We start from the raw sequence: 23,430 nt of genomic DNA, 5'->3' as shown, positions 1-23,430 counted from the left end.
CCATCCCTACCCATAACAGAGTATAACATCAGCAGCAGCCACAATTTTACCTGGAAAGGGCTGGGAAATGATCTGATTCTTCACAACAATGTGAGGGATTTGTGATTTAATCTGAACAGCTTCACGGGACAGTTGAGAAAAGATTTCCTTGCAGAGGAGAACGTTCTGCGCTGCCTCCAGCTTTATCTGCCAATGTGGTGCACCTGAAAGTACAAGGGTGCGGATTTTCCATCAAAACACCAACAAGCTGTGTAGTCTTAGGACAACCTATACCTCGCCTAAATAAAACACTTCTTGAAACAAACTCTCAAATATAAAAAGCCTTATTAAAACTGCAAACCATGAAAAAAAAAAACATATGCAGCAGATATCTACATTCTTACCCTAAACGTCCAGGGTTATTTGAAACGGAAGTTGGTCTTATCAAAATTTATTTTAGATCATGGTTGAGGGTCAAAAATGGATATAAGCTTAGGACGAAATATTGTGAAAAGAGGGACAAAAAAAGTGAAAAAAACACAAACAGTATTGATGTGCAAAGCTAGAACGGCGATGAGAAGGGAAATAGGGTGGGTTGTGTGAAAGTGAAAGAAAGTGATCAAACGACGACTGAGACCTCCAGGAACACCATCCAGAAGAGTACAGCCACACTAATAAAAATAATAAAAGAACTCTAAGAAAAGACACAAAGTACATACACAAGCACTGTTGTATTGGAAAAGAACAAAAGGTCTATCAAACCCGGTATACTGTTTCTAACAGAGATCTATCCAGGCTACAATGTCAAGCAGGAACAGAAGGGCACACTTCCCTGTAATTTATCCAGTTGCAAACTATGCCAAAATATTTCACAGGACCCCACAGTCATCCACAAAGGAAAGATATTCAACATAAAGGAATCTTTCACTTGATCATCTTCCAATGTGGTATAAATCATTCAGTGTAAAAAATGTAACAAAGGATGCTATATTGGAGAAACAGGCCAGATGCTTAAGACAAGATTCAATTTACATAGACATCACATGAACAATACTGGTGCCAGTAGGGTTCCCACACCTGTTGGTCAGCATTTTACAGGACCAGGACACTGTACCAGTGACTTCACAGTGAGAATCCTGAAAGGTAACTTTAAAACCATACAAGAACGTAAGACCTTTGAAGTCAGAATGATTGAATATTTTAACACCCAACAGAAAGGACTTAACAAGGATCTGGGGTTCCTAGCCCATTATAAACCATAAAAGCTGTATTTCTCTGTTGATCACCCCACCCCTCACCTATCCACAGCCATCCTGTTAGAATATCAATGATATGCTTTGATGTCCCCATGCATACCTACGACCCACCCCCATCCTCTCACCCTGTCAGACTGTCATAGTAATGCTTGAATGTTTTCACTTATATACACTGTCAGCTAGCACATTTGCTTATTTCCGATCTGACGAAGAAGGGCAACCTTCGAAAGCTAATCAAGAAATGTATTAAGTTATGTCCAATAAAAAAGGTATCATCTTATTTTCTTTTCCATGTTTTATTTTGTTTGATTTCTATTGATAACCTTAAGAGCGGACTAACACGGCTACCACACTCCTCTACTTAAGCAGGATCCAAAAACTATAAAATACATTTGATATTGGTTATCACAGGTATAACCCAATAAGCAGCAAACTTTTCCATAAATCCACTTTTCTTCCAGGGACTTATGGAACCCTTTTTTAAACCCTAACCGCTTTTAGCACATTCTCTGGCTTTAAGCGCATTGCAGAGCATAATTATATACTGACCAAATAAATATTTTCTCTGATTTGTTCTAAATGTAATACTTTGTATTCACTGTGTGATCATTAGTCCTTATATTTTGGAAAGATTAAAAAAGCTGTTCCACCCTTCTCATTTTATAGACCAAGTAGGATGTACTCAAGCTCTATCCCTAGAAGACAAAACTCTATCCAAAACTGTCCTGCCAAAGGCACTATCCTCTCTGGCACAGACATCAATCTTGTACTGCCTAACAAAAAGAATGCAAAGAGAACCATGTGGCTGTTTTTCAAAGGTCTTCTGGAGTAACTGCTCTGGCCTTCACCCAAAAGGTCACTTATTCTCTTGTCGAACACAAAGATTTTCCAGTACCACTCTATGGTACAGGATATACGCTGACTCAATTGCTGATTTAATCCTGTGCACCGCCTCCTTCTTGCATGGATCCCTGAACAAGACAAACAGTCAATCTGACTTCCAAACACATTCAAATGAAATACCTCAGCCACATGGAGCCACTAAGTCTAAGAGAACTCAAAGCAGACACAAAAGTGCCAAAGGTCATTCAAGAGTTTTCATAAATTGAGAAATGTTTCACCATGGAAAGAGAGATGAATATAAAGCAGACAAACTCTACAGAATAAAAGCCACAGAGAAGTCTGTTCTACATGCTCTGCCTATCTGTTGGGGGGGGGGGGGGGGAATAAGAGTACAAACCTTCTTGGAGCTGGTTAATGGATATTCCTTTCAAGTGGGATGAGGAGGGATAGAGAATTGGGGGGAGGAAAGGGGGATGAATGGTAGGGTAAGACTGATAAAGGATAATGTTGTGTATCACACACATGATGCTTATTCTGTTGCTCTGTTTGTCTTTATTTCAATACAAAATTGTTTAAACATAAAAGTCGCAGAGAGCTGGACTAAAATGAACAGCAATAAATGCAAAGAGCTGATCAAAATGCTGCCTTCTCAAGGAATTTTGGGAAGAAGGATTATAGTGGATCATGGCAACAGACAGGCATGCAAGATTATGGGCAATTTCTTAACAACAGGTGCCTGCCTCCTTGAAAACATTCAGAAAATCAAAGATAATGAGATAAACATAGTAAGTAGGCAAACCTAATATAAGAAAATCTAATTTCATTTCTTAGGTAATTAATTACATGACATATTAATGGTTTTGGTCTCAAATAAAAGTCCTGCTCATAAACCTAACAGTGGTCCTGTATTTAGAACAAACCTGAAGTATGTAACATATGTTTACTTTTACTTTTTATTAGGATATTGAAAATACATTCCAAAAAAATAACAAAATTAAGAAAAAGTAAAAGAAATAATAATCCACAACATTTTTATACAATACCACATCAAATACCAACTAGCTCTCATCAAGAGAGCTGGTGCAAAACAAAATTAGGGAAAAAAAAACATGAGGAACATGAACAGAGGTAAAAATAAACCCAGATCATCAAAATTGTTAAGCAGTAAAACACTCCTTGTATGGAAATCCACTTCCATATTAGGAAACCAGGAGGCTTTATTATACAAGATCTAAAAATGGGGGGAAAAAATCTGTTTTTTCTGACCAGTGATGTGGGTGCTAGTCTGTATTTTATAGGATTGCCAGTTTTTTTTTCTTTTCATTTTTACAGCATGTATAATAAAGCCTCCTGGTTTCCTATTAAGGAAGTGGATTTCCATACAAACTGTGTTACTGCTTATCTGTGAGCTGACAATTCTGATGTTCTGGGTTTACACAGCTCATCCCTAGAACACTAGAGTAAAAAACAAATGCAAAGATGAAACATAGATAAAATAGTGTAACAGGAATATGAAAAAAGGGACTAGTTTAAAGAAAAGTTGCAAATGAGGTCAGAAAGGTGCTTGCACATTATCTTAGCTAGGGTAGGAGTGGATAAACACGTCCTGCCATGGTATGTGCAGCCGGCACCGTTTACTTCTTCTGTTAAAGGCCTGGTTGAAGAGCCAAGCTTTCACCTGCTTTCTGAAGTAGAGACAGTCTTGTGTTAAGTGACGCCTTTCAGAGAGTACATTCCACAGAGTGGAGACTACTCTGGAAAAGGCTCGTTTGCGGGTATCGCATCATGTAATGTCCATTGAAAAGGGTGTGGTAAGGGATACTCCTTGGGAGGACCTTAGTGTCCTTGGAGGTGTGTAGAGGGAGATCCTATCCTTCAAATACTCTGGGACATTTCCTTTAAGATCTCTGAAGATCAGAGTTTTAAATTTGGCTCTGTATTGTACTGGTAGGTAGTGAAGTTTATGCAAAAATGATGTGGTGGTCACGTCGCTTACAACCTTCTATTAGTTGCTGCAAGATCTTGAATCAATTGGAGCTGGTGCAAACTCATTTTAGTAAGACCAGTGTAGAGTACATTACAATAATCCAGTCTTGATGTTATCATGCATGCACAACTGCGATATGTATGCTTGTGGATAAACTCCTCGTGAATATTGTGCTTGTTGAATAAGTGATTTGCCTCTCCTACCTATCCCCTTAAGAACTGCTGAATGCTAAATGATAGATTAGCAGGGCAAATCACCTAAATTTCTTCTCTCTTATTTTACATGGCGTTCCTTTCCTTTTCCATAATTTGTTATTGTAAACTGCCTTCCTACCCTGTTTCCCCGAAAGTAAGACATCCCCCGAAAATAAGACCTAGTAGAGGTTTTCCTGAATTGGTAGATATAAGGCCTCCCCCGAAAGTAAGACCTAGGAAATTTTTGTTTGAAAGGAGGGCTGCAGAGAGCCAGAAAGGGCCGCCCCCCACCCCCCCCCCCCCACCTGAGGTCGCCGGGCCCCCCTCTACCCACCCTCCGTCGCTCCCGGAACTAACCTTAAACGCCTTTCACCTTCGCAGCAAGCAGCAGCAGGGCAGACCTCTCCTTCCTTCCGTGCCCCGCCCTCACGGACGTTACGTCAGGCGAGGGCGGGACACGGAAAGAAAGAGTGGCTTGCCCTGTTGCTGCAAAGATGAAAGGAGGCATTTAAGGTTAGTTCTGGGAGCAACGGAGGGCGAGCGGGCCAACCCCGATGTTTCCTCGAAAAATAAGACAGCCCCTGAAAATAAGACCTTGCGCATTTTGGGGGGCAAAAATTAATATAAGACAGTGTCTTATTTTCGGGGAAACACGGTAAGTGCCCAGGAAAGGCAGTATAAAGTTCCTAGCTCTGGAAGAGTTTTCCACTGCTTCTAATCTAAAAGGTGGTTTAACAGATTATTTATTTGCACAAACAAAAACAGATTCTAAAGAGAAAACATGTGGTTCAAATAATGATAACCACTTATCCAAACAGCAACATCCGAGTCCGCATTCGGTAACTTAACTACTGTTTCTTGGGTGAAAGACAATTAACTAGGGGCATGTTAATTAGGGATCATCCCATGACTCAACCCTTCCATTCTGAAAATAGCTCAAACATTAGTCAAGAAAAAACATTTTTCTCTCCTAAATCCAGTCCTGAAAGCCCCGTACCATCAGGAAGAATAACAGCCATTGGGAGAGAAGTATAACAGATGCAGAAGAAATCAGGGGTTCCTGGCAGTAATGGCTCCAAAGCAAATGGATCTAACATCCACAAAACCATTAGGAGAATCAGACAGAGACTGTTGGAGAGGGACGAGGTGTGTTTGGTAGAGGCAAAGGATGCCCTAATTGGAGATCCAGGTAGAGAAAGAGTCACCAGAAGATTAACTCCAACCACACTGTTTATTCATAGGACCCTTCTTAATGGAATATGAAACAGAACACTTAGGTTTAATCTTATACTTATCCACAGGCCCAGGAGTTTAAACTCAAATCACTATTAAAGGGTCTCCCAAAGGGCAGCAAATACTTGGCACCCCCCTGCAACATAAGAAATCTGAACTAAATCCTCCGTGGCTCTGGTTTTTATCTACATTTTATTAGTTTGGAAGTTACCCCCAGCCACTTAGAGGGTCTATTCCCAGCACAGCTCAGGTCCACCTGCTACTTGTGCTCTACACAAGCACCCTCCTCCCACCAACTGGGTCCCAAGTGCCTCTGGGCAAGTCTCCCACTCTCAAATTATCCCCCGTGATTTCTAGGTTACTGGGGACACACTCCCAGTGGTCCCACAGTTCCCAGAAAGCACTCACAGACCCAACATACAAACCACCAGGATTCTTTATCAGTCCAGACAGCAGAGTCAACAAACTAAATAGGTTTATTTTCACAACTTGAGCAGGGAACAGAAAATATGCAATCAGCAAACAACAACAGGAAACTGATAGATCAATTATAAAACTATCTAAACATGTCTTTCTAAAAACTACCAGGGGAGATCAGGAAATATGCTGCTCACAGATTATCAAATATAACTGATCATAGGGTCTTAGCAAAAAGATCTGTTTCTCTCTTCTCCCTGGCTGACTGAAGACAAAACCAGTATCTTCTGGGCAACTTCAAACTCCAAGCCAATCAGCGCCCAGAACAAAGTTCTAAAAATAATTGGTTACATCACTGCAGGCATTTCCTTTATCTGTGTTAACTAAAGAAGGAAGGTCAGTTCTTTGTAACAACATGCACCACCTGCTGGCCAAACTAGAGAAATACACTTCAAGAATTAAGGCAGTTTTTACAGGCTTAAAACACACTGTTCTGTGACAGAAGTTAAATGGTGCCTGGAAGGTTTGGGCCACTAATGATCTTAGTGATCAGAGGTGACATGCAGCACTTCACCATAGATCACTCTTTTGCTCTCAAACTATATCTTTACTCCAGCCCTAAGCTGATGCAATGATGTTTGGAGAAAAGCAGACGACCACATTAGATTTTAGTGTTTTTGTTTTTAATATATCAGGAACAATTTGTTATTCAGCATTTTGCATACCCACTGCACTACTTTTTAGCACAGCGGTTTTACTGATCATTGTTGAACACTAATTTTTTTTTTTTTTTTTTTTACTGCATCGTAACAGCACCAGGGCCAAGGTAATGGAGTGAAATGATGAACGCGTGGGATAAGCATAAAGGAATCCTGTGCCGAAGGAATGGATTCTCAGGAGCTTAGTCAAGATCGGGAGGCGGGGCTGGTGGTTGGGAGGCGGGGTTAGGGCTGGGCAGACTTATACGGTCTGTGCCAGAGCCGGTGGTGGGAAGCGGGACTGGTGGTTGGGAGGCGGGGATAGTGCTGGACAGACTTGTACGGTCTGTGCCAGAGCCGGTGGTGGGAAGCGGGACTGGTGGTTGGGAGGCGGGGATAGTGCTGGACAGACTTGTACGGTCTGTGCCAGAGCCGGTGGTGGGAAGCGGGACTGGTGGTTGGGAGGCGGGGATAGTGCTGGACAGACTTGTACGGTCTGTGCCAGAGCCGGTGGTTGGGAGGCAGGGCTGGCGGTGGGGAGGTGAGGATAGTGCTGGGCAGACATACGGTCTGTGCCTGTGCCAGAGCCGGTGGTTGGGAGGTGGGTCTGGTGGTTGGGAGGCGGGGATAGTGCTGGGCAGACTTATACGGTCTGTGCCCTGAAGAGCACAGGTACAAATCAAAGTAGGGTATACACAAAGAGCAGCAAATATGAGTTATCTTGTTGGGCAGACTGGATGGACCGTGCAGGTATTTTTCTGCCGTCATCTACTATGTTACTATGATTTGCCTATCACCACAAACAGCATCACTAGGAGAAGCAGGATGTGAAAATCTGGCTTTCCTCATTCAAAACTTACTTCTCTGACCATTAAACTACTCCCTCAGCTCTTAAGCTGGTTCAAAATTATTTTATAGACAGCTGCAGTACACACATATGGCAAACTTCTCCATGGCCTTCTCAGTCTCATCCCCACCGGCTTATTTCCAGCAGTCCCAGAAGAGACGGGGCAGATACCCTCGTTAGACCCATCAGCAGATGGGACAAACACAGAAGCACGAGGGCTCTGTTTACAAAGGCGTGCTAGCGTTTTTAGCGTGCGTTAAAAATTCACATGCGCTAACCGTGTAGATGCCCATAATATTCCTATGGGTGTCTACATGGTTATCGCACACGAGAAACGCTAGTGCGCCTTTGTAAACAGGGCCCTAAGATTTTATTTAAACTACAGGCACATTACTTATAACAGCAGTTTCACTTGTGGGGAGGAAGGGGGAAGAATCACAACTACTGCAGATCACCGTTTTAAAATCACCCATGAATTTATCACAATCTGCTCCCATTAGCTGTGATTTATTTACCTGAAATATTTTACCTTACAGGCAACTCATTTACAATATTTGGGACTCCTGAAATAAAGTCTTACTTTCAAAAGTGAAACCAAAAAGCAGCATTGTACCTGGTTTGGATTTTGGCAGAGGTTTAAAGAGATTAATTGTACCAAGATCGCCTATGTCTGGAGCTTGTTTCTGAATCGAGACCTGCAGGTAAAAAATACAATTGTGAGTTACACTTTTCGTAGGGCCCATTGCACCAGGGAAACAAAAGTTCAGTAGCCTTGTTAAGCATGCTTGATTCAATTTCACCTTTATGTAGGCTGATCCTTCTAAATCACTCGGAATCTGGACATCAAGAGGGCAATAATCTTCTGGAATCTTCTTATCCAGATCTATGTCTGTATTCTTAATCACCTCAAACATGCCATGGTGAGGAAAGAGAGAACCTTGGAGACAGCAAACACAGTCAGTCTCATAACATGTTTCTAACAAATAATATTTTCTAGCCCACTCTTACACAGCCATTTCAAAGATAAGTTTTTCAGTGTGATCCACGCCACTGTTCCTCAGATATGTTTATTCTTAGCCCTTCGTGAAAGAAACGGAAAGCTTCTGAATTATACCAACATCACAAGAGCCCATTTAACTGCCAACCATGGCTGACTGGATTATGCAGTCAACATGTAAAAAGGTGAGCTACATCAAAATCAATTAAATATGGGCTGTAGGAAATACCCAATTTATCCTCTCCTCAGTTTAAAGGTTCTCTCTTTCTTTCATTAGCTCAAATATGATTGTGAGCAGGAGTATGCCAGTGAGTAGAACTAGAATAAAATTCTTGTAAACAATTAGACAAAGGATGCCAACATTTCATAATGACTACAGGCCACCTAATAACTAAACCAGGCTCCAGCACTTCAGAAAGGGATATTGAGAGGCACTTAGCCAGGCAGTGGTGCTAAGGAGGAGTGGCCTAGTGGTTAGGGTGGTGGACTTCAGTCCTGGGGAACTGAGTTCAAGTCCCACTTCAGGCACAGGCAGCTCCTTGTGACGCTGGGCAAGTCACTTAACCCTCCATTGCCCCATGTAAGCCACATTGAGCCTGCCATGAGTCAGAAAGCACAGGGTACAAATGTAACAACAAAAAAAAAAAATATCCCTTCTGACTGCCGCTGCACTATCTGGATAGAGCCAGGATGGTCCCAGAAGTTAGTGTCAGTGCCCACATAGCTAACTGAGCAAGTAGGACCACTTAAGTAGCAGTTCTAACTTTGCCTGGTTAGCTATGTGGGTACAGCACTGAAAATTGGCCAGCGTTTTAAAAGAAATTTCACCACTGCCGGCTGAATACCGACACAAGATTCTTTAGATATACACACAAGTACCTGATGTCTTATAAGCAGAAACACTCAGCTGATGAAACTAATTGCTTGGTGGGGGTCCCGAATAAAATATTTTAAAGATTCTAAATACAAGAGATCGTCAAGTAAGGTGGGGTCTCTGGAAGAAGCCATAGCGAAACGGGTCCCCATTGGGACCCCCACCAAGCAATTGACAGTGTTGTACATGGTCTCACAAAAAAAAAAAAAAAAAAAACATTAGACGATCACTTGGAGCTACTCAAGAGCAAGGCTGCTCAAGCCAGGTAACATTTTTTATATACACGTTTGTTGAACTAAAGTTACTGTGAATAAAGTAGATTTATTTTTGTTTGTTCAACAACGGTTAACAGGAGGTTTTTCAGACCAATGACGACTTGTTTGACCAACGCCATATATAGGAAACAATAAGTTCCAAGAAATTCCAAGAAAGTTTCTCTGAGGTACCATACTAAGTTTTATAGAGGTATTCTACTATTCAGACGTGCGGTACTGGCAGGGCCGTGCCTAGGGTCAATGGCGCCCCCCTGCAGACCATCAGTTGGCGCCCCCCTGCAGACTATCAGTTGGCGCGCGTGGGCCCTGATTCCCCGGCGCTTTAAATTTACCTCGCTCCGCCTCTGACATCTGCGCAGCATCAGTGAAAGCGCTGCCTGTCTGACGTCTCTCCACCAGCCTTCCCTTCGCTCGTTCCCTCTGTGTCCCGCCTTCTTCTGACGTCAATTCCTTGAGGGCAGACAGGCAGCGCTTTCACTGACGCTGCGCAGACGTCGGAGGCGGAGCGAAGTAAATTTAAAGCGCCGGGGAATCGGGGATGGAGCGGAGGAGTAAGGTGTTTTTTTTAAAATACAACTAGGGCGCAGCGCCCTTGAAGGCAGGCGCCCCCCCCCTGCGGCGCTTACCGTGTTGGCACGGCCCTGGGTACTGGGTTCCATAGCTTTATTGGTTATTAACACTTTTTGATCACGACATTTCACTCTTTAATCATATCTCTGTTTATGATAAGGCTAGATTATTATAACATTATTTACTTAGGGATTTAAAAGTCCTTGCTTAAACAACTCCAGACCTTACAAAACAGTTATTCGCCTTCAATGCCATCTACAGAGTTCAAATACGTTATATCTGTCTTAAAGGATCATCACTGATTACCAGTTGTGTTCTGTGTTCAGTTTAAAACATTGCTCCTGGCTTTTAAGGCTTTCTATCAAGGTACTCCAGCTTTTCTACTCACACTGGCTGTTCTATACTCCCCAGTGCAGGTCCTGCGCTCCATAAACAAGCGCCATGTGGTGCTACCAGGGCCACACTTGGCACAATTGGAGACAACCCATCATGAAGCCTTTTTCGATGCCCCTGACCTTGAGCAGCGAACTGGACTTAAAGAAATTCAAATCGCTACTTAATGCATATCTATCCCAACAGGCCTATAAAAATGAATAACGCAAGGCATAATGAAGTATCAATGCCTGAATGAGAGTAATTGTCCTAGTTGCATGTGTTCTTGAGTGTATGGGTCACTTTACTGTAAGTTTTGTAGTTCATTTCTTACAATTATTATTTGTCTGTTAATCGCTTTGCCTTGTCTTTCAGTTAAAGTGGTATATCAAGTTTTGAATGAAAGAATGAATGAATAAATGGAGTCTCCACATCAAATTGTTTGAGATTCACTCGTAAATTTGTATCTCCTATAACTTCTTATCTGCACAGCTGTGAAACATCAAAGGCTTGTAGGTGGATGTCACCAGTACATAGATTAACCATGTCTTCATACCATAATGGCAACATTTGCTTATTTTAAAAAGAGTTTAATCCATTCCTGGTTTCAGGCAATCTACCTGCACTCCTGTAGCTCAGATCTCCCAGGATTTTATCGCCTACTTTTCTTAGCTTCCAGTGCTGTCTCAATCTCAAGAGCTCGGAGTTGAAATCTCTCTGTCGCTTGTTTTCTTGATTCTCAGCCACAGATTTAGACAGTCTTTCTGCGCCTTTCAAAAGGATATCGGCAGCACCTGCCAGTGACTTCTTCTTAGACACCAACTGTAAAATCTTGGGATTCTAGGAAAGAAGAAAGAAAAAGAAAAAAAAAAAAAGAGCTCAACTTTAAGGACGCAAAAATGAAAAGGAAATTAATTTTGTTTTTACTTTTTAGAGCTGGCAGGAGTTGCTTATATTAGCCATGGGGTTGTAAATCTGATTATATTGGGGACTTCAGACTAACATCATTATCAGAAAAAAATGTGTAAATGCTTGGAGAGATCAACACTTTCCAGGTCAAAAATATGGAATGGACAGCTCTCGATGTAATTGCAGATCAAGTAATAATGCTTCTTTTAATAAAGCTCCTGCTGCAAACAAAGCTGGAGAAGATCTTTAGGAATCATATACGCGTTTAGAGTGTGAAAGCTTTTATAAAAGGCAAAAAGCAGCATTGTTTTTACAAACAAACAAACAAAAAAAAAAAAAAAAAAGAGAAGGGGTAAAAGGCAACCTACTGCTCCCGTTTTAAAAAAATTATACAAAGTTCAGAATGATATATTAATCACACTCCCTCAGCGACCAATTTATCTACTTCTCTGAGGACTTCTTAAGTTGGCTGCTTCATAGAGTTGAGTACCTGGGGAGAGGCAGGGGGCTATTTGTGCTACATGCATCCTTTTAAGTGTCTAGTATTGACAAGATCGTTGATAATGTCTCCTCTTATTTAGAAAAAAAAACAAAGGAAACTAGAACAGTGATGGGGTTCTGAAAGGACAGCGGATCTCAGAGCCCTGAACACCCGAACGAGGCAATTCTATAAGCTGGCCCATTTGGGTGTGCGTCACTTAGGTGCATCAAAGGCATTGTTAATTGATGGATATGTTTCAAGTTTATTGAAATTTTCTACTCCACCTGGCAGGCCATCTAGGTGGCTCACAATCTAAGATAGGGTATGGTTAGTGCAGTTGTACTGAGACAAGACTGTGTAGGGTAGAGGGTGGAACTACAATATCGTTAGGAAAATAGGGCTGTGGAAAAGCAAGAGGTCAGCATATCTTTGTCCAAGGATCTGCATATGGGCACTGCAGTCGGTAGGAATATAACCTACTAGAGAGAAGATATATTTTAATGTGAGTGATAGGCGTCTTTAAAGAGGAAGGTCTTAAGATCATTTTTAAATTGATCAAAGGAAGTTTGGGTCCTCAAATAGAGAGTTAGCGTTCCATAGTTCTGGGTCTTGCACGAAAAAGATGGAATGTCTTGTGTACTCATGCACTATTTCTCTGTAGTTAGGTACAACTAGCCAGTTCTGTTGAGCTGATCTAAGTGTCCTGGCTGGATAATAGGATACAAGGTGGCATAAAAGACAGGCTGGTTCTCTAAAGGTCCATACTTTAAAAAACAAAAGTTGTTTCTTATAAATAATATGGTGGGAAGCAGGCAGCCAGTGAGCTTTTTCCAGGTGGTGTTACATGGTCATATTTTTTTTTTTACATTGCTGATCAGCCGGATTGCTGTGTTTTGGATCAGTTGTAAATGATGATGTTCCTTTGTTCTAAGCCCTTTATAAGGGGTTGAAGTAGTCTAGTTTACTAATTAAAGAATGTGTTAAAATAATAGGTGCAGGTGGGTGCAACAAAGATTTTATTGATCAAATTAAGCAAAATCTATGGGAGGAGTGTTGCGTCACCAGTGAGATCAGAATTCTGAAAGTGAGCATACCATGCTACAAATGGAATCTGTTATAGGATTGGCGTTGACTGCATGGCATTGGGGCACCTAAAGAATTGCCCCAATGGCATACAGCAGGTTTATTTATTTATTTTATTGCATTTGTATCCCACATTTTCCCACCTTTTTGCGGGCTCAGTGTGGCTTACAATAAGATATGAATAATGGAAATACATTTGTTACAACTTGGTTATGGATTACATTGTACAGAGTTATGCGAGACATTCAAATATCATTAGGAATATAGCAATGGGACATCAACATAGAAACATTGGAAGGAGACAATGGGAAGCTAAAAGGGCAGTGTTAGACACAAAGACACATGGTGTACATAGTTCTGTGAATAGGGATCAGAAGTGGATGTATGTTGCATTGATGAACAGTGAGTATGGACTCTATGTGTTTTGGCTCTTTCCTTAAGTTTTTTCAAACAGGTGAGTCTTCAATAGTTTACGGAAGGAAGCTTGTTCGTTAATCATTCTTAGGTTGCGCGGTAGTGTATTCCAAGACTGCGTGCTCATGTGGGAAAAGGTTGACGCGTGTAGCAAGTAGGGAAGTGGAGGTTGAGGTGTGTTCGGGATGATCTTTTAGCATTTCTGGGTGGTAGGTCTATTAAATCAGACATGTACGCTGGGGCTTCGCCGTAAATTATCTTATGGACTAATGTGCAAACTTTAAAAGTAACGCGTTCCTTAAGTGGAAGCCAATGTAATTTCTCTCGTAGTGGTTTTGCCCTTTCGTATCTTGGTTTTCCGAAGATGAGCCTGGCTGCTGTGTTCTGGGCTGTTTGAAGTTTCCTCAGTATTTGCTCTTTGCAGCCTGCGTATAGTGAGTTGCAGTAATCCAGATGGCTGAGGACGAGGTATTGCACTAGGTTGCAGAAGACGAATCTTGGGAAGAATGGTCTTATCCTTTTCAATTTCCACATGCAGTAGAACATCTTCTTGGTTATGTTGTTTGCGTGGGTTTCGAGTGTTAGGTGGCGGTCTATAGTGACTCCAAGGATTTTTAGCGTTTCTGAGATTGGGAGGTTTAGGTTTGGTTGTGCTATCACAATGCTTGAATTTGGAGAAGAGGGAGTACTGGAGATATTAGTTATTTTGCTCTAATAATAGTGAGCACTGAAAAAGCTCCAAACCGTGCACGGATGCATTTTCCCTGATAAAGATCTGTCTTTATAAATAAAGAAACAAGAAGAATGAAGTTATCTTCCTTCTAGCTGACTTGTGTGCTTGATACGTATTTCTCAAAATATTTTCCCTAGGTGAAAGACGGTGTTTATATTTTCTTCTTTTAAAATCAAGAAAACTTCAATTTTTGGTAAACCCATTAGAACACAGAGCGCTACAAAAGGTAGCAAATTCTGAAGCCCAGTTGTTGCTCATCTTCATCACATTTCTCTATGGTTATATTTCTAGCAAATTATATGATAGATAACATTTACGATCTTACTGATTCACCATGCTTGTTTGAAGAGGTACAGTTATCTATATATATAAAAGGCACTTTGAAGCCTCAAGCCGGAAACTTGAGGCGCCCGAGATATCCGGTTTGGCCTGCAGGCTCCAGTCACTGTAGCTCCGCCCTCGCATCAAAACGCGATGATGTTGAGGGTGGGGCGGCCCTCGCGTCAAAACGCGATGACGTTGAGGGTGGGGCGGCCCTCGCAACCACGTCACTGAGGGACGAAGGGGAGAGGTGAGCAACTCGGAACGGAGGCACGGAGGGGGTGTCTGCAACTCGGGAGGGAGGACGGGGGGGGATTACCCTGCTAGCGCCAGTTTCATTTTTGCCAGAAACGGGCATTTCTTACTAGTATTTTATATTTACAAGCACCAGAGTTCCTGAGTTCTGAGGAAACTCAACTGCTGCACATTCTGTCTATCATGAAATGTCATTTTATTCAAACACAAGAAAATGTTTTCTCCATCACTGGCTCCATTGAATGAAACCAAAAAACACCTATTTGGCCAGGCATTTCCATGTGTTTATATAAGAGTACTTAACTATGATTTTTACTTTATAGCGTGTAAAGCAGCATTCATTTGTAGCACAGATATTCAATGAACTGTTTTGTCATTCTTTATGTTTGTTTTATTTTTATGATTCTATTTTTAAGTTGCAGTAAATTTTGTGATACAATAGGATAAGAAACGTTAAATATATATATATATATATATATACACACACACACACATTTATACACATATACTAGTAAAAAAGGCCAGTTTCCAAAACAAATGAAACGGGTGCTAGCATGGTTTTTTTTGTTTGTTAATTTTTTGTTTTTCTGTTTGATATTAAGGGATATAAATGATTTTTAAAAAGCCAAAGTTTTGTTTTTTTTTAAAGTTTTATTTGTAGTGTAATTGTTTCTTACATTTGTAACATTTCATTGTAATGTTTTGTATAGTGGGAGATTTTTAAAGGTGTGGGGAGGGGGGGGAACTGTGGTGTGTTTGAATGTAAGGGGGGGGGGCTGAGTAGAGTCGACATTCTCACATGCTTGCAGCAAAATAAACCCTTTAGTGGACCGTAGTTAAACAACCTTTTTGGGTTCTGTGCCATAAATACTTTTTAAACCCCCCCCTTTCACATCCCTGCCATAATATTAGTCTGCTCACCTCACCCTTCTGCTGTGCTTGCAAAATGCAACAGACAGGAATATTGAAGCAGAAATTTTTACTTGCTGCTTTTGCTGTCTCTGCGGACAGAACTACATTGGGACTGGGGAGCTCATAAAATTATAGTACCTTCATGGTTCTGATTGCAAAGAAAAGCTCTCAAAAAGAGAAGATTCCTTCTGCAGGCTGAGGTGGGTGTAACTGGATGTGTGTGTGTGTGTTTCTGTGAAAGTGAGGGAGGTGGGTGTAACTAAGAGGGTGGTGGCCAGTGTCTGTGTATGTGGCTCGGACGGCTCTGCTTCTGGCGTTCCGTTCCTCTGCCTGCTGTGTGTTAGTTGTTAGCTGGGAGGGTTTTTTTTATGGAGGCAGCACATACCTGGAGCAGGAGCACGGGCATCAGAGTGATGTTCGTTGTCTCCCTGCTGCACAGAAGCTGATCGGTTGTGCTGCTCTCTCTCCTCCCTTCTTCCGATGCCATTCGTTCAGTGTCAGTGCTCCGCCCTCGCTGTCATCACGTTTGACGCGAGGGCGTGGCATACACTGATGGAGGAAAAGCGATCTCAGCCACCTCACTTTTAGAACGTTGGGAAAGTGAGGCTTCATTAGAACGTTGGAGGTGCGTTTTATATATATAGATATATATACATACACACACACATTTTTTGGGGTTTTGGCATTATGCAAGAAACAGCAGTCACCATCATGAAACAAGGTCACTAAATAAAGGAAACCCATTGACAGTACCCATTATGGGGCTGTTTTTAAGCTGTGGTGAGCCCTAATGCATGCTTACCACAGGGTTAAAAAAAAAAAACACTATCGTGAGGCATGCTCAGGCATCCCGCACTAATTTTGGGATCGGCACATGCTTCCCATGTACTAAAATATAGAACTTATTTTTTTTAGTGCTGGGGTCGTAGAGTAGGCACATTCTGTGCTAATCGGTTAGCACAGCTACATTGTCACATGCTAAACAATTGGCTCGTGAGCCCTTACTACCTAGAAAATAGATGTTAATAAGGGCTCATGCGATAATGGAGAAATAAGTGCGTGGCCATTAACCCATAATGGGTTAATAGGGAAAATGGGCCCATTTTACTACATTAATACTGGCCTCAGCACGCAGGAAAGCCTGCGCCGAGGACAGCGCTGGCCACTTTTTAGCGCAGCTTAGTAAAGGGGCCCCCTATGTATGCTTCTCTGGATTAAATCTTCAATGTACTATCATACAGAAATAAAAACTGTATTGTCTCGCAACTAAACTGCTCACAAGCTTCACAGAGTAGGGGACAGTCTCTTACGTGTATTTGTACAATATATCAAACAAGAAAAGAACGGGTTTATATGAATGGGAACCCAGTTCAAAAACAGTGATAAGGAAAAGTGGAAAGGACCTCAGATAAGTGACATACAGCAATAATGCTGAACAAATTGTGCTCTACATGAGCGTCACTACAAATCAATCACTGGTCACTTTCTCACCATCCTCCTATGTGCTCAAATTTTCTAACAAACAAATCAAATATTAAATATCAAAAGCTACATTGCCCATAATGTTAAACATCACTTAGCTGCAAAGCGGTCGCCATCGGGCTTCCCTGCCCAACGGACCCGTTTCACCATCACAGGGCTTCTTAAGCCTTTTTGCCTCCTTACAGAAAGCCAGTGTCTTGGATGGTAGTTTGCAAGATTGTCCAGTTGTCAAAGTATGGTCATGCTGAGGGTCCCCCCGTTTGCCCCTGAAGAAGCCCTGTGGTGGTGAAACGGGTCCGTTGGGCAGGAAAGCCCGATGGCAACCGCTTTGCAGCTAAGTGATGTTTAACATTATGGGCAATGTAGCTTTTGATATTTAATATTTGATTTGTTTGTTACAAAATTTGAGCACATAGGAGGATGGTGAGAAAGTGACCAGTGATTGATTTGTACTGACGCTCATGTACAGCACAATTTGTTCAGCATTATTGCTGTATGTCACTTATCTGAGGTCCTTTCCACTTTTCCTTATCACTGTTATTGAACAGTGTTCCCATTCATATAAACCCGCTCTTTTCTTGTTTGATATTTTGGATTTTTTGAGAGGTAGTTCTCCTACTGAGTATTGTTATTTGTACAATATTACATACATTATACAGATACACTTAGAAATGATGGGCAATAGTGGTCGATGGTAAAAACATAAAAAAACAAGGGTAGAAAACTTATGGATACTAGATACCACAACAGCCTAAAAACTGGTAGCTGCTGCTGGCCCAGGAGAAGCCAGTCATCTGCAGCCAATCTGGAGTAGAAGGAGCAGCTCTGCCAGTGCTCCCTGCCCTATAAGAGACAGAGGCTAAAAATGAGGGTGAAGAGATAAAAAATAAAACAAACCACAAAATAAAAAGAACCAAGGCCTATGTTTACTATGGTGTGCTATAGGAGCATTAGCGTTTCTAACACGCGTAAATGGTGGATGCGCATTAAACACTAATGCACCCATAGGAATCTAAAGGCTTTTTAGTGTTTAATGCACCTTAACTTTAAAGGCGCGTTAAAAATGCTAACGTGACTTAGTAAACATACCCCCAAGACAAAAAATAAATATCTAAAAATGACAGACTTACAAAGTTACGTATTAACATATGTAACTAAGTCTATGTGCTTTGATAATAAGCCTCTAAATGTCTACAAATTTAAAAAAAAAAAAAATTTACAAAATAATTTGTTACATTGGTGCCTAAAAATTTTAGGCTGAAATCCAAAAAAATATTTTCCCAACCCTGAAAGCCAAGCCACAAAATAAATAAATTCTAAGAAAAAAATAAACAAATCTATTTTCATGTATAATAAGAAAGAAAGAAGGAAGGCAAAAAGGTGCTCAAATCCCTCATGGGTCAGCACAGCAGTGAAGAGAAAGTGAGGTTCAAAAACAAGAGGGAGTCTAAGATGTCAAAGTCACATCAGTTTATTATAAAGGGTAGTTAAAACAGACATAAAATCTGGTCAGTATCAGGTGTCACAAGATTCGAGACAGCTGTGTTGCTTTGACATCTTGAATGGACCTCATTTTCTCTTCACTGCTAATAAGAAAGAAAAATACACATTTTTCTGGTCACTCACCTGTTTAGGAGGCAGCGGCTCTTGTGACACAGGATCCAGGGTCATGTATCTTTTATCCTTGACAATGGTGAGAACATCATAAAGTACACACATCTCAGTCAGGGCACTTCTTAGGTTGTTCCTCACAGAGTCCCAAGGCCAGAGAGATGGCTGAAACTTGACTGAAGCTGAAGAAAAACAAGGTGGGGCGACACTTAAGTAAAACCAAGTTGCACTGCATCTAGAAAGGGTTGGTATACTGTACTCAGCCCCTATAGGCATTACTGTCATACCTTTCATAAAAGCCTATTTATACTGCCGTGAGTTGTTTTGACCTTTGACAAACTGATGGCGAATAAGCTACTGAATTGTCGCCCCCCCCCCCCCCCCGAGAGAGAGAGAGACAGCTCAACTCATAATAAATTGACTGTTCCATGTATAAGAGCTGGATATTCAAATACACTTACCCATATAGAGGCAGCAATTATATGGATAAGTGCCCTACCTCGAGTGAGGCTGGATCGTGGGCATTCCACCTAACTACTGACGGGTAGAGATATACAGCCAGTGTCCAATAGCTATGCAGATGAAGGGATCCTTTTACTAAAGTGAAGTTTTTCCACTTACTGTACATTAGTTGCAAAAATGAATGCAAAGTGCAAAGCCCGTGCAGTAAATGCAGACAAATAATGTACACACTCCCTGCATTTACCACACTGGGCAGAGACATTTATCACATGGCATTACATTATATGCAGTGGCAGAGAGTAGGACAATCATCTCAAAAATAATTTTGAGTACAGCACTGCCACGGAAGCATCCCTCCAACATCCAATACCCCTTCCAACACTCCCCCAATCTCTGATCCTCCCAGCTCAAATCCTGCCCCGGGCTTAAATACCCCACCCCTCCACAAGCCCCCTCAGCTCCTTGCTCGAGACTGTGCCATAATGTAAAATGGCTGCCATGATCTCTAGGGGTAGTCTCACAGTACCACCACATGGTAAGACCCTGCTTAACATAACTTAGTAAAAGATCCCCTAATTTAAACCTATAAAAGGGCTGTCTTAACAAACCACATAGCTATATGGATAGTGGATGAATATGTTCGAAATCCGTTCAGGGCCAGACCGTCACCAGCCTCCATGTAAATTATGTACTACTTTATATCTGGATAGTAGTAATAAATATATGGAACTGTTTTAAACACTGACTGTACCCTTCTCCACCACCGCCAACTCCAGGCTCCTCTCATTCTGCCTCGCCTCACCCTATGCTTGGAACAACCTTCCTGAGCCCTTACGCCAAGCCCCCCTCCCTGCCCGTCTTCAAGTCTTTGCTTAAAGCCCACCTCTTCAATGCTGCGTTCGGCACCTAACCCTTACCGTTCAGTGAATCCAGACTGCCCCAATTTGGCTGCCCCTATCGGACCGACCGTTCACTTGTCTATTAGATTGTAAGCTCTTTGAGCAGGGACTGTCTCTCTTTGTTAAATTGTACAGCGCTGCGTAACCCTAGTAGCGCTCTAAAAATGTTAAGTAGTAGTAGTACTGTGCCATTCAAATGTTGAACTGTTAATCAATATACTAAACTTTCTTACAATAAGCATCTGAAAAGAATCACTTCAACACATTTACCCCCCTGTTTACTAAGCCACGCGCTAATGTTGATACAGCCCATTCACTCTGAATGGGATGTTGGCACTGCCGCACAGCAGCAGTTAGCTTGACTTAGTAAACAGGGGGGTTAAACCTTTACAGCGTCCAAATGCATTCAGAAAAGATTGTTTTTAGAAAAAAACAAAAACAAATTTTCTTTTACTGGTTTCCAGTTGCTGGCAGAACTGATATAAGTAAGGATATGCCTTACGATGTTTAAAAGGTAATTATTTAAATAACCAGCCTAACTTGAGCAGCCAAATTTACACTGATTTTCAAAGAAACAGAGTGCATATACTTTGCCTTTGAAAATTACCTTACTGAAGCTATACGACACACACTTCCCCATGCTATATATTTGCTTGAAAATGTATATAAATATATTTCTGAACATCCAAAAGTATGTGCACAGGTCTAAACCCCACCAGGAATGCTCCAGTTTGTTACATGTATAAGTATGCATGAAATAGCATTAAATGCATACTGTAGCCTTACCCTGGGCAATTTTATAACATCACAATTACAGGGTGTTTTGAGCAAGAGATACATTACTGATGTCCAAAAGGTGGCCAAGGTGACCCTTACATGATGATTTGAGTGTTGCAAAGCAGTGCAATAGGTAAGTGGGTAGAAGAATGAACACCAGGATACATATAATGCCTGAAAACAGAAAGTGATAATATCCCTGTTCAAATTTTTAGCAACACCATTTCTGGTGTAGTGTTTCCAGTTCTGGAGACCACACCACCGAAAGGATGTAGGTCAAACATAGGCAGCCCAGAAAACAATACCAAAGTGGTAGAGAAGAGAGAATGTGGGAACACAAGAGAGATATTCAAGTGCTTCTGAAGTACAAATAAATGCACATAAAGCAAACTTTTTACTGATAACATTTCAGGAACAAAAATAATTGGTACCTGAATGTATACCTCTTCAATAGCTTTTGGCAGGTGGTATATAAAAAATTAATTGCATAAATACAAGTACTTAAAAGCAAGCACCACGTGTGGTATTTTTAAAGAAAGGTTTGGACAAGTTCCAGGAGGAAAATTTTATAAACAGTTAAGGTCACTCTTGGGGTAAGCCACCCAGAAGTAATATTATTAAATATTTCTTCACAAAGGTAGTGGATATATAGAGTCACCTCCCAGCAAACTTAAGAAAAGTCACTGAACTCAAGAAAACTTTGAATAAGTACAAATAAATTTTGTCAGTCAATACCTGACAGGTAAGCCAGAGATCATCTGTACTCTATGGTACTGCAATAAAAATTGGGCAGACCACGGGCCTTACAGTCTTGGTCTACTATCTTGTTCTATGTGAAGGACAATGTTAGGGAGTTGGATAACCTCATGCATAGCTAAGTACAGATTATTGTAGCTGTGGTCCTAAGACCAGACATGCTGAGTCGGACCAAAGTCCATTAAACCCAGCATCCTGCCTCTGACAATGACCAGTACAAGTTACAAGTATCAAGTAGATCTGAAAAAAAGTAGATTTCCCATAGCTCCTTTCCATGGATGAACAGCAGCTCTCTTAAATCTACCTGATTATTAATTTTTTTCACAGACCTTTCTTCCAGGAACTTGACCAATCTAGCACAATTCAAAAGATGATTCGGTATCTTGACCACATCCTTTTCTTGTTGCACTTGCCTATATCCTTTCTGAGATAGGGTGACCAGAATTGCACACACACACACACACTACTCATGCAGACTTTTGACTCTGGTGATTGCTTTTTTTAGCTCTTCTTTTTCTCTTAACAAAATTTTCTAATGTTTTAGAACTAAATCTCAAAAAAAGATGACATCAGTTGCTTTTTTTGTTTTGTTTTTTAGCATCCTGTTAAGTCAATCAACCTTTTAAATACTATGATTATTAAGCTTACCAGACCTGCACCTAAAAAAGAAGAAAGATTGTGAAGTACAACATAGACAATTACATTTTATATATAAATCAATTTAGAAGCCTTGAAGTGCAACAATATGCTCAGTAATCATGTAAATAGAACAGGCTACTGGTTAATAATATAAGAAAAGTGTACCGACATAATGAATTTAAAAAAAACTAGAAATGAAAGATCTAGGGTTAAAAAAAAAAAAGGCAATAAGGAATAAAATGCTGATCTGGATCGGTGCATACATTGTATGCTGCAAATTTATCAAAAGTGATACAAGACATTGGAAAGTGCATTATGGCAAAATAAAGACAGTCTGAAAGCCAAAAAGGTCCATTTCTTGAAATACTTTAAGCCAGTCCTGGGGGTTTGATAACAGTTCTAATACATTGTGGCACTTACAGAGCTGATTTCAGTTGGAAAGAACAGGCCTAAAAATGTCACAAGGCTTTGGAATAGCGCTGTCCGATTCAACTAAAACATTTTCGATTCAGAAACAATTAAAGAACAGTGAAGAAAAATAGGCACAAACTACAGAATTTATAATTGTTGTTTCTACCAGCTACAACAATTTGTGAAGCTGTTTTACTGATATTCAATTTTTATTTCTGTTCTCCTCCACCTTTTAAGGCATTGCCTATCCAACTGAAACAGCTTTAGACTTGTTACATTCATGTTCATCTCACTTCCTCTCTCTTCCGTCCCCTCCATCCCTGCCCAGCATTTCTCCTATCTCCCCTCCCCTCCATCCATGTGGCTCTCCCTCCTGTCTTCTCTCCCCTCCATCCCTATCCCAAACATTTCTCCTCTCTTCTCTGCCCTCCACTCCATCAATGTCCAGCATTTCTCCTCTCTCCCATCCATGTCTAGCGATTCTCCTTTGCCCCTATCATCCCCTCCCACCCATGTCTAGCGATTCTCCTCTCCCCCCACTCATTGGCCTTCAATCTCCAACACTGGAATGGGCTCCCCCCCCCCCTTGGCGTCTCTGCAAAATCAAGGTCTAATTAGCCCTCTGAGTAGATGATCACATTAATTGATTTGATTTGCTTACTTTATTTATTTTTTGTCTATTAGATTGTAAGCTCTTTGAGCAGGGACTGTCTTTCTTCTATGTTTGTGCAGCGCTGCGTATG

The 23,430-nt window shown here is 41.1% G+C and overlaps 1 protein-coding gene across 1 annotated transcript in view; it reads right to left on the bottom strand.

Annotated features, from left to right (window-relative positions):
- MED17 (mediator complex subunit 17) overlaps positions 1-23,430 on the bottom strand; it is a 72,464-nt gene that overhangs the window by 38,230 nt on the left and 10,804 nt on the right. Inside the window, exons 2-6 of the mRNA XM_030200192.1 lie at positions 18,759-18,925; positions 11,163-11,382; positions 8,255-8,391; positions 8,068-8,149; positions 51-203 (exon numbers count right to left, since the gene is read on the bottom strand). Coding sequence (XP_030056052.1) covers positions 51-203; positions 8,068-8,149; positions 8,255-8,391; positions 11,163-11,382; positions 18,759-18,925 — 759 coding nt within the window. The remainder of the gene's footprint in view (positions 1-50; positions 204-8,067; positions 8,150-8,254; positions 8,392-11,162; positions 11,383-18,758; positions 18,926-23,430) is intronic.

The sequence above is a fragment of the Microcaecilia unicolor genome, chromosome 4 (assembly GCF_901765095.1).
Source record: "Microcaecilia unicolor chromosome 4, aMicUni1.1, whole genome shotgun sequence".
Lineage (NCBI taxonomy): Eukaryota > Metazoa > Chordata > Amphibia > Gymnophiona > Siphonopidae > Microcaecilia > Microcaecilia unicolor.
Note: the sequence above shows the minus strand (reverse complement) of the source record. Positions and strands in the feature narration are given on the sequence as shown.